The sequence below is a fragment of the Heliconius melpomene genome, chromosome 21, assembly GCF_056956725.1.
Source record: "Heliconius melpomene rosina isolate 202511_hmr_F chromosome 21, ASM5695672v1, whole genome shotgun sequence".
Classification (NCBI taxonomy): Eukaryota; Metazoa; Arthropoda; class Insecta; order Lepidoptera; family Nymphalidae; genus Heliconius; species Heliconius melpomene.
The window spans coordinates 13,779,040-13,794,711 of NC_140409.1; the positions used below are offsets into that span (position 1 = coordinate 13,779,040).

The following is a 15,672-nucleotide window of genomic DNA, read 5'->3' on the forward strand; positions in this document are numbered from 1 at the left end:
GACACATAAATTTACAAAAATATTTACTTAACTTTAATTGTCCAATAGAACATGATGGAGTATCAACAGATGTGGTAATATCCGTATCATCTTTAAAGGGGAAACAGCCAGCGTCAGGCGGTAGTAAGGTAAAAAAGTCCAAATCTGATAATTCAAGGCCTCGATCATCCTCTTTGCAGAGATCGTCTTCTGGCCAGCTGTCTGTGACTAGGGACAGACGAAGGTCCAGATTCGATTTGGCCTCCCCAGCTGATCTGTAGACACATCGATATCATTAAACAACCTATCATTATGTAATAATTAAATATTTAGACATCATAATGATTGTACACTCGATAGTGAATTAGAATTGTTAAATTGGATGTTGTTAATATTTTTTTAATATATTAGTAGAAATTATTGTATTCACAAATTATATTTTTACACGGATGAGGATGATAACAAATTTAGATAAAATAAAATCATTACGTTTTGATAATTTATATAATATATGTTATTTATTATTATAATATTTATTATTATTATGTAAATGTAGTGTGATAATAGTGAGTGTACAGTCATAATCACATTGTAAACCAAAACCGTAGATTATGATAATAATCATAAAACATAAGAATATAAATAATCTATTACAGTAAACAACATGAAGCAGTTCTAGCCAGTTGCAAAAGCTGTGATTAATAAACATTATGTGTACATTGAGTTTAATATAATATTATATGAAAACGAAGGAGGATAAGCACTGCAACGATAGTTGCCATAAGGAGTAGGCTAGTCACAACAAAGTGCAAGGCACATAGAAAACTAACTAAGTTAGTCCACGTATAGCCTTTTGTATGTAGAATTTGGAATTATACAGCTTTATTGTATAAATTTGTATAATATATATTGTATTATAGTATATTATAGAAAATTAATAATGTTTTTATTATATTATATATAAATTTTAATATTATATATGTAAATGTTTAGTTATTTTAGACGATATATTAATGTATTGTGTGCACTAAATATTAGCTTTATTATAAAAATACATATAAATATTATTTGTTTTTCATAAGAAAATTAAATATGTATAGAACAAAGTCGCTACGAATGTACGTGGAAAGTTTAGAAAGTATGGATAGTCTATAGTTGCAATCGTTTTCAGGCATTTAGTGTGTCTTTTACTATTAAAAGAGAAGTAAAACGCCGCGTTCACGATAGGTAAGCTCATGTAGGTCGATAGGTTCAAAATGCACTATAGATTGTTTAAATAATTTTAAGTACACAAGAAAATGTACTTATTCAGAACATTTTTTTCTGTTATTTAATATAATGTTCAAATTATATTTTTTTTCGTGCAAGTTGTATGTAAAATATAACCGAAATAAATGTATATAAGTTAGATTGTCAAATATGCAAAATTTCAGTTTCCAATACAAATCGGGCTAATTTTAGTCCACAAATGTAATTATTTATAGACATGCCAGCTAAAAATTATGGTTGTTTGTTCAGATCCTACTCAGAAAATATTATATTTATAATATAGACACTCGCGTGGTCTAAAACAATAGTTGACGCCACTACTTAGTTACCTTAATTTACGGAAAGTGGAGAAATATGTCACATAGTTATCTCTATTAAAGATCAAAATAAGCAAATAACAATAATTTTGGAACCGTAAGTTCTGTTTTAAGCCAGAATAAGCGTGGATGCGGCGACCATCAGGATAAGAATGAAGTATTATACCTAATTGATTCCTTCGAATACTAATTAAGGGAGCTAGTCATTTAAGAAATTGTAAAATTCAATAAATCGCTTCCACTGCTTGCATTAAAATAAGGATCTGGCTTAAAATATTATTCTATATATAATTATAACAAATAAAAGCTAGCGAATTTTAATAGATAAATCTCAATTACTTACAGTTAAGTGACTGATTAAATATTGGTAAGATCTAAATTTCTTTTGTGTATATTTTAACACAACTATAGCCTAAATAATGTTAATAATAAAGCACTTTTAAAGCAGTCAAAGCTTCTAAAAAAAGCTTTTTAATATAAGTATAGGTTATGATGAATATAATGAAAAAGATTACCGGTAAAGTACAAATCGCTATCAGTTGTCAATCTGTTATATTTCGCTTGAAATATATCAAATATATATAAAAACTATACTTGAAATAGGCAGATAATGGAGCAACGGAGTGTATTGGCACTAGGATATTCATTCTTTACCTTACTTATACGAAAAAACTCTAAAAAAACATAAGTTATATTTTTGATATATTTTGAGCAATATAGTATCTATTTAAAATATATTTATAGATGTTTATTTTGATTGTTTGTAGGGTAGTTGTTTGTTTGATTTCTTTTTAATAGTACTTTGTAGATCGAGTGAATTGATCTGTGTGTATTTGGAAATAGTATTTTTACATAAGATTAATAATATGTGCTGTCTAGTGAATAAAGTGAATGATTAATCTAGGAAAATGTTTTTTTTTGTAATTAATTTTATAATTAATTACAAAAAAAAACATTTTTATTTATTTATATGAAAAAAAACTTTTTTTTTTGGATTGATAATTTTTTACAAATATTGGTGACATTGAAAAGTTTCAAAATTCTAGAATGATTTCGAAATACATTTGACCAAAATCAATCGTTCTGTTAAAGGCACAGATATTTACAAGTAGGTAGTCCAAATAAATTAATTAATTAATTCTCAAATGAACAAAAATTAGATTTTAGTATAGAAAAAAAGCGCAAAAATGCTATATAATATACATTATAATCAACACATATACATTTAATATTAGTCATATTTTATATTTAATTATATTTTTAGTCATAAATTATTATGATTATAGTTATATTATTATGATTATATTTGTATAATTATTAAAAAAATATGTTTTAAAGTTTTATCTTTATCACGTCATATCATTAGATAAATTTTATTGAGCATTTTACCACGAGTTAGTCCTAGTGTGTCAAAATATTTGAGCCAGAAACTAATAAAAGCACCTCACTCAATGAATGTGTTTTATTTTTTGATATATAATTAGTAGATTTTAAAAATAAATTTATTCTAAAGACATAATATTTCGTTTTGATACTCTATATTTAGCTTCACGCTGCATCCCTCACACAACAAGGTAGGCAGAGGGAACCTAGTGTTAACACACTCCGTTCCCCACTTTCTGCTGAATTCTAGAAGCGTTGCGTGTTGAGTGGCAGAACTCAACGCCGCGCTTTTCCTCTACACCAGAGCGATGAAATGGAAATATAACACACTTCCTCGAGTCAGAATCGAACCCACAATCGTCGCGTTATAGTTGTAGGCTATGTGTATTGTGGTGATGTTAATGAGACGAGACTTAATATTCAACTCATTTATTATATATTTGGTTATTAATAGGCTACAAACCAATAGTGATATAATTTCATAACTGCATTTGTAGTGAATAATTTGAGCTGATCATATAATAAAAGAATAAAAAATAAAAGATAAGAAGATATATCAAGAAATTATTCTAGCTTAGATAATCTAATCGTCGCTCAATCTTACGAAATACACCTAAAAAACGAAAAGCGAAAGCCAGGTAGCGCAAACCAACGTCCAGTGAAGTGACTCTGCCAAGGTTGCAAGGCCATGATAACCCACACATTGTGTGTAACGCCAAGCGACGACGCAAGACCGCCAATCGCTATCCTCAATTATCCTGCTAGTCCAGGACTAAATATAGTACGGCATACTACTGCGTGGACTTGCCAGTGGTCAGACGTGGCCAGGCGTGGTACAAAATGGCACTTGTTTATTTTGATTGGCTGGACTATTTGGTCTTTGGTGCTATGTTACTTCTGTCTTCTTTAATTGGTGTGTACTTCGCTTTCTTCGCGCAGAAGAAGCAGAATACGACGGCGGAGTATCTGATGGGTGGAAAGACAATGGGCATGTTTCCTATATCCATGTCCTTGATAGCCAGGTATTGTATTGGAATTGATTTTTTTTTTTAAGTTTCTCTTTATTGGTAGTGATGCGTTGTTTGTGCTGGCGATTCTATTCTATTGGCGAATTTTTTGTATTATAAATACAATTTTATACAAGTGTCAAATATGTTTTTAGTTATCTTAAGGACTTCTGTTGAAATATTTTAAGCGCTTTCTATTACTTGTTAAGGAAAAATTGCTGAAATATGATAAATGGATTATAAACAGTAATTAGATTCCCTTTTTTTATTTTTCCTCAAGCGAGGTAGAGGCTGAGCTGGGTAGAGGTATTCAATTACCAAATTTAACACCCAATTTTTTAAATATCGTGGCTGTATCGTGAGCTCAACGTCAGGCTTCTACTTTCTACTCTACCATAACAGAAAAATGAGAATAATTTAAATATAATCACTAACCGAGTGGGAATCGAACCCCATAACTATCAGGTTAACCGCAACGGTCCCTAATTCATGTTAGGAAATAACTGAATCAATCTCTAATGCTGCTAACCCTTATAACCAATCAGAGTACTTAAGCGAATGAATGAGCGTGGGTAACTGTAATGTGTAAGAGAACTTCCTTAGATATCATAATTAAAGTCAATTTTGTATAGAAATTATAATAAATATTTTTACACTTTTTTATAAATACTTTATTCCACATTAATTTAAGGTAAAAAAAGTTCAAAAATTTAGAAGTAACGGGTCTCGAACCCACACCTGTTAGAAATATTTAATATTTTCATTGCTCTGGTAACGAGAGAAACCGTCACTCAACACGCAATGTCTTGAGTATTTAACGGAAAGTGGAGAACGGAAACAGAGTATCTCAACATTAAATTCCCATATACTCTCTGCCCGACATGCTATATACGGAATACAACATGAAGATAAAAAAAAATGGAAAGTATTAATATACTTTTTTTCTACACAAACAATTGACGATAAGGGCAGATAGAATATAAGACACTCCTATCTCCACTTCCATTCCCTTCTAGATACATTGAACGTAGAACGGAGAGATTAACCGTGATGCCGCTATTTTTCTATTCAAACAGAGGAACATCGAACCCAAAACCATTACATATAGAAACTCATAAGGAGCTATGACATGAAAAAATATATCTAAAAATGTATTATTATCCACGTAATGAAATGGAAATACCTTACTAAAAATAAAATGATGAAAGTTAGTAAGAATCACTAAAATGATGTATTTAATTAATGAAACCCTCCGGCCGCCGTCGCCGGGGCGGACTGTGACGCGACGGTTGTGGGTTTGAAGAGAGTGTTTTAACACTAGGTTCCCTTTACCAACTCTGCAATGTACGGGATACAGCTTGAAGCTCGAAAAAAAGGTTATTAAGTGTAGGATTAATTATTAAGAAAAAAAATCCAACTACAAAATACGGTAGGCCGCCATGATATTTTGAACGCTAATAGAAGGATTTACATCACGCCTTGTTAAACAAACTTAGATTGTATTGACAGATTACTCTGACTTCCACAAGCAACCTTGACGGTGTGATGTTAAAAGTGACAAATCGATATATTTTTTTATCTCAACTGGCACGTTTGTAACATCACAATTAAAAATATTCACGCATTTAGAATGGAGCAGTGTCACTAATGTCTTATATTTAAAACAATTTTATGATATAGCAGAATAATCAGCTTGATGGGGCCTAGTGATAAGACACTCTGTGCCCCAATTGTCGACATATTGCATATTGAGTAGCACAACCTAAGGTCGCACTTTCTCTTCTTATGATTGCTAGGGAATAATAATAATAATAATACTCATTCTCTCGAGTGGGAATCGAACCCACTATCGCCAGCTAGTGCACCCTGACGGCCTATTTTCTGTGTCTTTATCAATCAATATTCATTCAAAAAATGCAGTTTCAATGGACCCAAATATAATAAGTAGTAAGCAAGAGACCTAAATTACTAAATTGGTGTACAAAAATAGACTGACCTTAACAGTTCTATTGCATCGTTTCTATGGAGTGGTTTAACTTCTATAACTAGTATATATGTAGTAGTACCTAGTTGTATTGTAGCCCCTACAATCGCCGTATCTGATATAGCGCTGGCTGTCTGTCGGTAATCAATTCATAAACTTGGCATTCTTCTCTAGAAATCTTTAAAGTGTCCAAAAAATATGTAAATTAGTGGAATTTTGTAATAATAACGTTTTTGGTTATTTTTAAGGGTTTCGTAGGATTCCTCAAAAGGAAAAGCCGAAACTTTATATGACCACTTTGTTTTCAGTCTATAGGTGTAGGTCTGTCAAGACCATTAATCTCGAGATAGCGCGTAGATGTCAAGCTTTAAAGGAATAAAATAATATCGAATATCCAAGTCCCTAAGAGTACGTAAAAAATTAAGAGTTTTTTGGATAACTACAGTTATAAAATTGGCACAAAGCGAAAACATACAATACAAATAAAGGAAACTTACCAAAAATTAAAATTTATAGGATTTTTTTTGTATTATTGTCAACTATTATAAGTTGTACTTCCCGATCACCTGCAACCCTGAAATTGATAGGAAACCCTCGGTGGAACTGATTCGAGTTCAACTCGCACTTGATTGATTTTTTTCTTATATTCAAGCTTCATGCTATATGAAAATGATTAAACTCACAACCTCCGCATTTACAATCAGATGCTGAGCCGATATGAGTATAAACACTAACCTGCGCCACGAAGGTTCCAATATCAAAATTAATATTATAAAGCTGAAACCTTTGGTTGAACTCGTTAATAGCGAACACTACTTGTTCCAAATTATATTTGTGTTGTATACCACAACGTCATAGGCATTTTCCAGTAACTCACTGTACCTTCCTGCGATCAAAGTTACCTTGGGCACCTAAAATGTTTCAGCTATTTTAATTTGACCACGGTACCGATGCCTCCAGAAATCGGCAGAAAGTAGGGAACTTCACTAGGCGTGAAGCTGATTCTGATAGGTAGCAGATAATGGATAATAAAGTGCTAAACGAAATGTAATATTAAGCTCGGTAAAATATTTGTTAGTCTTTCATAGCGATATACGTATATCAAACTTATATCTAAATGATAAATGAAAAATGATAAAAATATTAAATATTTCATTAACCTAATTAGGAATCGAACCCCGATCGTCACGTTTACAGTGGCACATGAGTGGCACAAACACTTCTTTTTTATTATTTACTACATTCTGTATCCTGTATATAACGGGTAGGAACCTACTACCCGCAACCGTAACAGAAGACGATTGTACATTTGATTCCCACTTCCGAAAATGAAATATTTTCAATTTCTTCTTCTGGACATAGCACCGCACTAAATTCGGACACTATATAATAATATTAAAATATTAATTTCAGTTACGTCTCAGGAATATCCCTGCTGGGGTTACCAGCTGAAATGTACACATATGGAACTCAACTTTGGACCATCGTGTTGTCAGAGTGGATTGTATCACTGACCATATCTATAGTGTACCTGCCTGTGTTCTATCATTTGCAAATTACTTCTACGTATGAGGTAAGATTTATAAAGAGTAAAAAAAGTTAGAAGAAGAAGGCAGAAGGCGCTCTGTTCTCTCTTTATTTTCTCTGCTTAACCTGCTATAAGTGGGATAAAGGAACCTGGAAAAAGTCTGAAAACTTGAAACAAAGCAGGAATTACATTCAATATTAATATTTTTATTCTGTTTCCTTTGACATTGATTAGGTGTTCAGTTATATATTGTCTTGTAATTCAATATTCTATATATCAGTTTAAGCAAAACGCATTTTCAATATTTTCTATCGTAAAAACTAAAAAAAAACCGATAAATCTTCATAAATTTGAATAGACACCTCAATGGAAAAATTCAGAATTACACCGACGTGCCACATTAAATGTCCATATAGAAAATATTGTACAGATACTACAGAGGGTAATCTTTACAAAGTGTATGATTCATTGCATATCTTGTATCCAGACCTAAAAATTATTTCCATCTAAAAATAGCCAGCTGCAGAAGGTAGGCGTTGTATCAGCTTACGTATCCACTAAGAGTCCGTGATGCATACAATAGTAAATAAAATAAAATTAATGTTTATATTTTTGTTGATACAATTTATTGGAGTTGCATAATTGACCTTATAAGACTAATATAGTATAACTAAAAGTATACAAATATTTCACTTCCTCGAGTGGGGATCGAACCCCCAACTGTCGCGTTACAGTCACACCCTTGTACCGCTGCGCAACGACGGCTTCTATATAAATAATAATATATAATAAAATTTACCTAATTATGTTTATTTTTCAGTATTTACGACTGCGCTTCAATCAACACGTAAGACTGCTTGGATCAATAATATTCATCATCAAAATGCTCCTATACATACCTATTGTTATATACGTACCGGCTTTGGCTTTCAGTCAAGGTACTTATCCATTTTAAATTAAAATAACAAGTACTGTAAATAAAAAAAACGGAATCAATCTCAGGAGGATGAATTATGTTTATTTCCTAGCTCTGGTAATAAGACATAGGGTGTTGAGTTTTCTCTGCGTAACCTGCTATATGCGTTATACAGCATGAAGAAAAAAATATAGAAAAATTATTATTTATGTCTATAAAAAAGTCTTTAAACAAATTAGCTTTACCCGCGTATACTACGGTCGACGAGTTGTGGTTGTAGATTGCTGCGTAGATCTGTTTTTAGCAAAAAATTTCTTACTTTCTATTATTTTTTAACCGAGTGCACAATGGGCAAGTTGAGTTAGCCTAACTTCAGAGGGGCCACGACTCGTTAACTGTACTGTATTTTACTAAACGGTACCTCTAGACTAACATCACTACAGTTCGTGCTCCTCAGTGAACTGGCCGGGACTGGTAACTGCCATAATTGCTTAACTGGCTCAAGTAAATTACATAAATCTTTGTGAAATTCCACCATAGTGACGCATTTGAGGCTTAACTCGCTGGAACAATGGTCATAGAGTCGAATCTTACTTGAAGGAATGTTTATATCACATAGGTATATGTATGTACTTATAATACATATATTAACAAAGTGTCGCCTGAACTGCGTTTGCGTGAACTATAAAACGTAAAATTCCCGTTATTCTCGTTTCCGTTGGAATTTCCTATAGAGATCCTTTAATAGTACACTCATCAAGGAACCTACTGCGTAGTTCCCGTTGTTCTTTATCAATCAGTAACGGAATAATTTTATATTTATAGATATGTTTTCTTTTATGTATAGCTTTTCAATCAGTACATATTGCCTTTAAAATAGTAGGAAAGTTGAGAACAGAAAAATATATTACTAGGCTCTTCTTCCTTCATCTTCGAAATTTTCAATTCATTTTCTCACGATTCATGAGATACAGTTTGGTGACAGACGTACGGACAGCGGCGTCTTAGTAATAAATTTTCATTCGTCGTTTTATCCTTTAAAAAAGAAGAAAATAAAAACTAAATTCGTTTTAACTAATCAATATTATATTAATTTTCAGTAACCGGAATAAATCTTCATATGATAACACCAATCGTGTGTATCGTGTGTATTTTCTACACTACCTTAGTAAGTATAAATTGAAACCATTTCTATCTAATAACCACACTCATAGAGGCTAATTTAATTTAATGGACCTTAAAATGGAACTATTATGCATTCGTATTGCTTTTTTGCAAGTTAAACGACAGTTAACGTGTTTGTTTCTAAAATGTTAAAGAAATAAAAAACGAAGTGTCAAATCTTTCCGCCCTCATGCACCGCCAAATTTTTGAAGCATTGCGTATTGAATGGCGGAACTCAACGCCGCGCCACACTTTGTCTTGTTACCAGAGCGAGGATATGAAAATAAATTATTTCCCGAGTGCGTCACAATCGTCGCGCTTACAGTCCTTGCGTTATCTTTTATTTTATTTCTAGTATATTATAAATAGGTTATTATTAATCGTTTTTTTTTTATTATAAGCTTTTGTTTAACTTGCCATATTAGTTTGTGAAATGTTACAAGCTGAATTTGATGCACTTCCATTGTCCTACTGCACTGAAATTTGAATTACGACTTTAGTTTTGATGACAAATAAATTACATATAATCTAAAATAATAATAAATTAATAAGTTACAAAAAATAAACATATATTGTTTTTAATACAAAATGGTCGCACAATATGAATATACCATGAAAAAAATAACATCCAGAAAGCTTGTGCTTAATTTTTTTTAAGTCAATATTGTTTTTTCTTAGGGTGGCCTCAAAGCTGTAGTTTGGACGGATGCACTACAAACTATACTAATGTACTTCGGTGTAATATTCGTGCTGGCGTACGGCACTTGTCGGCTGGGGGGGGTGTCTGAAGTGTTGAGGATCAACCAGGAAGGAGATAGATTAGATTTTTTTATGTAAGTTTTTGGCCGTATAGCCTTGCTCTATAAATATATATACACATTTGCTTTACTTTTGTATAATACTGTCTAAGAATCCTGTCGCCTTGAAGTTGACGTAGATGGTTGGGCAGATGTAATTTAGATTTATTTTGTTGCTTTTGATTATTTTCTTGTATCAAGTGCACATGTAACCTCATGGTGTCACGACTCGTCAACTGTACTGTATTTTACTAAACGGTATCTATAAAGCTAAATCAGCATCATTATAGTTCGTGCCTCAAAGTGAACTTGCCGAGATAACTGGCATAATTCTTAAAATGTTAAGAATAAACCAGGAGGGAGATTTTTATGTAAATATTTGACCTTATAGACACGGCTATCGTGGCGCAGCAGCACAGCGTCTGCTTGTACACGCGACAATTGCGGGTTCGATTGCCACTCGCGGGAATCAATTATTTTCATTTCTTCGCTATGCCTCCAAAAATCCCTGGAAAGTGGGAAACGGAAGTATCCTTAGTAAGTCTTAACTACCCTGATTTGTAACTAACTTGTTTAACTAAAATCTTATATTACTTCCAGAATGGACTTGGACCCAACTATCCGCCATACGTTCTGGACAACTGTGTTCGGGAACTACTTCAGCTGGCTCGCGTCGTGTTCTGTAAACCAGGCTATGATACAACGATGTCTGGCGCTGTCCTCGCTGAGGCGGGCCAGGATGTACGGATATTTATAAAAATATTTTCTTTGTAAAATGTTTATTTTCTTATTTCTGAGTTTAAAAAGTGTATTTGAAGTTATTATGATGCTTATGACCGTCGTGATGCAGTAGGACTGTAACTGTAATGGTTGTGGGTTCGTTCGTTACTCTGAATAGTGATGATATTTATATTATTTTAAATTAAAAGTTGTCCCTTCTCTAGGAGACAAAACGCAGCGTTGATTTGAACGTTTAGAAGATTCCGTTCCGTATACTCGATTTTTTTCTTATGCACACAAAATATTTGAAATATCTTTAAAAAAAAACAAGTTCAATAACATTCGTTTATGCTAACAACAGAAATAAATAATGTGCATATATTTATGTTAAATATTGTTTTCTACAATTTCCAGAACAATTTTCATAATGGCCGCCGGTATATTTATAATTGTGTCCCTCTGTTGCTACACTGGTCTGGTCATATACGCTACGTTTGCTTCCTGCGACCCTCTTAGCACAGGAGCTATAAGGAAGAGTGACCAATTATTACCTTATTTTGTGATGACTATCACGGGTTCGATTCCGGCTTTGCCTGGTATTTTTATGAGTGGAGTTTTTAGTGCGGCTTTAAGGTAAGGATTTTTTATCTTTTACTTTCAGGCTGTATCCCATATGACAGCGTGGGCAGAGGGAATCTTAAGACACCCCGTTCCCTATTTACATAGACTTCTCTGACTGAATAAATGATAGTTGTGGGTTCGAGTCCCTCTTGAAGAGACAAATTATTTTTATTTCCTTACTCTTGATTCAAGACAAAAAGCGGCGTTGAGTTACGCTACTCAACACGCAAGTCCCGAAAATTGTACCCTACATAATATTAGATTTTCTTTGCTTACCTTGACACATGCGTGGTACAGTGTAAAGTTAAAAAAAATGTAATCTTAATCTACTTTTCAGTTCAATGTCTACAGGCTTAAACTCAATGTGCGGAGTTATATTCGAGGATTTAATCAGACCTGCCTATAATAAGCCCATTTCCGAAAGGACAGCCAGCTTCATAATGAAGATCATTGTCGTCGTCATAGGTAGGTTTTAACTTCACGCTGTACCTATTATATCTCCTACGATCGCAAACCCCTCACGACCGTCCATCAAAGCTCGTACTTTTTCTTCAGGGGCCCACCCTCCCACTTTCTGTCAAGACAAGTCCAGGTCAACAGCAATAGCCTATTAAATACATAGCAAGGTAGGCGAGGGAGGGGTGGGTGGCAAAACTTAATGTTACGACAAGCCGTTCCCATTAAACTCCACTCTCCGCTCTATTCCAGAGGCGATGCGTGTTGAGTGACGGATCACAACGCCGAGCTTGGCATCGTCATCAAAGCGAGGAAATAAACATTTTTAATATTTCATTTCCTCAAGTGGCAATGGAACCCACGACCTTTTTTAACCTACTTTAACAGTTTATTGGTAAAATAATTATTTTTAGAAACCAGAAAACGTAAATATTAGAAAGTCAGGAAGCTTAATCAAAATAGCCTCTTTAACATAAAACTTTTCACTAATTCCTTGTTATTAGATACCTATTATTATAATTGTGTAGGTATACAATTTGTGAGAGAAAACGACATTTCAAGACCGATCTCAGACTTGAGACTGATTTATAAATACGGATCTAACTAAAATTGCCTATATGTTTAATATATGTAATACTAATATAGATATGTAACATATTTCCATTAGGAGCTTTATGCGTCGGCCTGGTGTTCCTAGTGGAGCATATGGGGGCTTTGATACAAGCTGGTAAAAGCTTGGCCGGCATTACAGCGGGCAGCTTACTGGGGCTGTTCACTATGGGGCTGTTCCTGCCTTGGATTAACGCTACGGTGGGTATTAGTGTAAGTGCATGTGTAACGCGTGGCTTGGATCGGTGGTTGTTAATATCGAATATATATTATGTAGTTGTAGGATTTCAAGGTTTTGATAAGATTTTTTTTATTTACGCTTTCTTTTGCATGGTAATGTATATTGAGAGGTAGTGTTAGTACGGAGTGTCTTTCTCCATTTTGCCGTCCTATTTTTTCAGATATTGCGTACTGTATAGTGGAACTCAACGCTGTGCCTTGTTTACGAAAGCGGGGATGAAAATGATATAAATATAATCAAATGGAGATCGAATACCCCCACACCCCACAATCTTGCCCCACTGGCCAACATTGACCGTCGACGCATAGTGGGACGACCACATAAATCATCGAACATTTAACGTGATCGATCCCCACTCGGATGAATTTTATATAATTACATTTAATTTCATTTCATTTGACAAAGCGCGGCGTTCAGCTCCGCCACTCAACAAAATGTCTCGAAATGTGGGCAAAGAGGAGACTGAGTGTCATATCAAATATATCCTATAGTTACCGATTCATACGAGTATTCATTCTGCATAATTGATTCTGTAAATTCAAGGGTGCCCTCGTCGGCGGTATTACATCAACACTCTTCGTCGGCTGGATATCCTTAGGGACGCAGGCGGCCATGTTGCGGGGCGACATCGTGGTGACCCCCAAACCGGTGGACGTTTCTGGTTGTGCAGCCAATTACACTTTACCCGTGACACCGGCTATGGAGTTTGATAGGTACATTTTATGGATTTTCTCCAATCCTCTCCTCCTCCAATCTATCAGGATGTAATCCTCTCCTCTGGTCCTCTGGATTACATCCACATAGTTTAGTTACTGACGGATCAACTAAGTTGTAAACTAACACATTTAATGGATTATTTCAATTGAAACATTGTAAAGACTTAAAATAAAAATAACTTCTACCATTTTAAAATTTGATAAAAGTTGATTATCATTTATTCTATTTAATTATTATTCTAAGATTCTGTTGTAATTTGCTAAATGTTTAAGAAAGCTCATTTTTATTCAGTTTGAAAATACTATTTGTTTTTTCCTTTTTTTTGAGCATAGCAGGGTAGGCAGGTGGCACATAGTGTTAAATCACTCCGTCCCTGCGCACCTCAAAATTTTTAAAGCAATTTTGTATTGAGTAGCCTTTTAATTGTAAGTCTATAAGACTCTCTAACGTACGTTTTATTTTCAACAGATCAGGAACATTTTTCCTGTACAGAGTAAGTTACTTGTACTACACTTTCATCGGTATGTTCGTGTGCACTACCACGGGGGCCGTCGTGTCATACTTCACGAAGCCAAATGATCCTCAAATGGTAAGAAAAAAATACATATATGTCGATTTTTTTTCTTTTTTATGTTTTTTTAGAAATTTTTAATGATATTGAGATGTGTCTTAACTTAATAGTGAAGTGAGTTTTATTTCTATTTTATAATTTAAGAATAGTGGTTCTATTACTAGACTGTTTTTTATTTTTTATTATGGAATCTAACGAAAATTTAGTTTATTAATAAATATTTTAGTACCTCTTGATGCAGATATTACAGGCAATTGTGGGTCAAATTCTTCTCGGAGAACCTTTACTGCAAGTAGTTCTAAAATGGTACTAAAATATGCATGTAATAAAAGATGTATTATTTGTTTTCAAGGTCCATCGAGATCTGTTAACTCCATTAGTCCATCGCTGGCTGCCGCCTCAAAGTCCGTACTGCCGCCGTCCTCGCCTCACGCAACACGACATCGAGCTGCACGCGCGGGAAATGGAGGGATTACGTATACTTTCTGAATATATGGTAAGTTTTATTTTCATGCTGTACCCCCCAATAAGCAGGATAGGTAGGGGAAAGGTGCACAAATACTCCGCTCGTCACTTTCCACCAACTTTTCGAAGCGTTGTGTGTTAAGTTAAGGAACACAATGCCCCGCTCTACTTTGTTACCAGAGCGCGGAAATAAAATTAATTCCTTTCCACCAAGTACTAATTGTACTTGCAACCATCACCACATTATGCTAATAATTGAAATTTATTTTACAGAAACCCATAGACGACATCTGTTTAGAGACGGATTTACTAACGCAAAGGAACAATAATTTTAGTTAGTTTTTAATTTATTTTACAATTTGTTCGTATGCAATTATTGTAGGTATAAAGTAACAAATGTTCAATTAGATTTAATAAATTAAATCAAATATGAATTATATGTGACTTTTATTTATTTATTTTTAGCTCCATCTCTGTATCCTGCACAGAGTAGGGTAGGCAGGGGGAACCTGGAAACCAGTTCTCCTCACTCCATTCCTCATTAGTACACTGCCGATCCCACTTTCTACCAAATTCTGGAGGCATTGCTTGTTACAAGACGGTACTTAACGTCGCGCTTTGCCTCGACGCCATTGAGTCGACGCGAAGAAATAAAAATATTAAATATTTAATCTCACTTTGCCCTGCGATGACTTCTAACTTTTATTTTTTGAAAAAACAATTTTAGTTTTCTATGTAAATTATTAATTTTGAATTTGAATTGAATTTGAATTTGAATTTGAATTATGATTTTACCTTAACTGTATTCAAACCCACACCTATAAATAGAAGTGATATAAGGTTTCTTTAAAATTCGCACTGTATGCCGCATGTAGGGTGTCTTAGTGCTAGGTTCCCTTTGCATATTTGCGGGAAAAATTAAATAGTA

General features: G+C 33.7%; 2 protein-coding genes across 18 annotated transcripts in view; both read left to right on the forward strand.

The window, feature by feature from the left end:
• Hk (potassium voltage-gated channel subfamily A regulatory beta subunit hyperkinetic) overlaps window positions 1-3,017 on the forward strand; it is a 35,489-nt gene extending 32,472 nt beyond the window's left edge. For 12 of the 17 annotated variants that reach the window (XM_085206556.1, XM_085206560.1, XM_085206559.1 and 9 more), the window contains one exon: window positions 49-3,017. The gene's annotated coding sequence lies outside the window, so the exon portion shown is untranslated. The remainder of the gene's footprint in view (window positions 1-48) is intronic. The other 5 variants (XM_085206557.1, XM_085206561.1, XM_085206563.1 and 2 more) reach the window with 2 other exon arrangements.
• Window positions 3,018-3,721: 704 nt separating this feature from the next.
• On the forward strand, window positions 3,722-15,181 carry LOC146527358 (sodium-coupled monocarboxylate transporter 2-like). Its single transcript, XM_085205829.1, has 13 exons — window positions 3,722-3,970; window positions 7,353-7,512; window positions 8,288-8,405; window positions 9,484-9,551; window positions 10,226-10,380; window positions 10,945-11,085; window positions 11,479-11,697; window positions 12,023-12,150; window positions 12,809-12,951; window positions 13,535-13,704; window positions 14,177-14,297; window positions 14,632-14,775; window positions 15,018-15,181. Exons 1-13 carry the CDS (start codon window positions 3,789-3,791, stop codon window positions 15,081-15,083), a joined length of 1,815 nt encoding a protein of 604 aa, XP_085061955.1. The 5' UTR covers window positions 3,722-3,788; the 3' UTR covers window positions 15,084-15,181.
• Window positions 15,182-15,672: the final 491 nt, after the last annotated feature.

Bases quoted from the DNA above. Each gene is read 5' to 3' on its own strand.
- LOC146527358 (XM_085205829.1), top strand. From the start codon at position 3,789: ATGGCACTTGTTTATTTTGATTGGCTGGACTATTTGGTCTTTGGTGCT. The intron at 12,952-13,534 runs GTGGGTATTAGT...TGTAAATTCAAG, and splicing joins TGCCTTGGATTAACGCTACG to GGTGCCCTCGTCGGCGGTAT. The intron at 14,298-14,631 runs GTAAGAAAAAAA...TTTGTTTTCAAG, and splicing joins AGCCAAATGATCCTCAAATG to GTCCATCGAGATCTGTTAAC.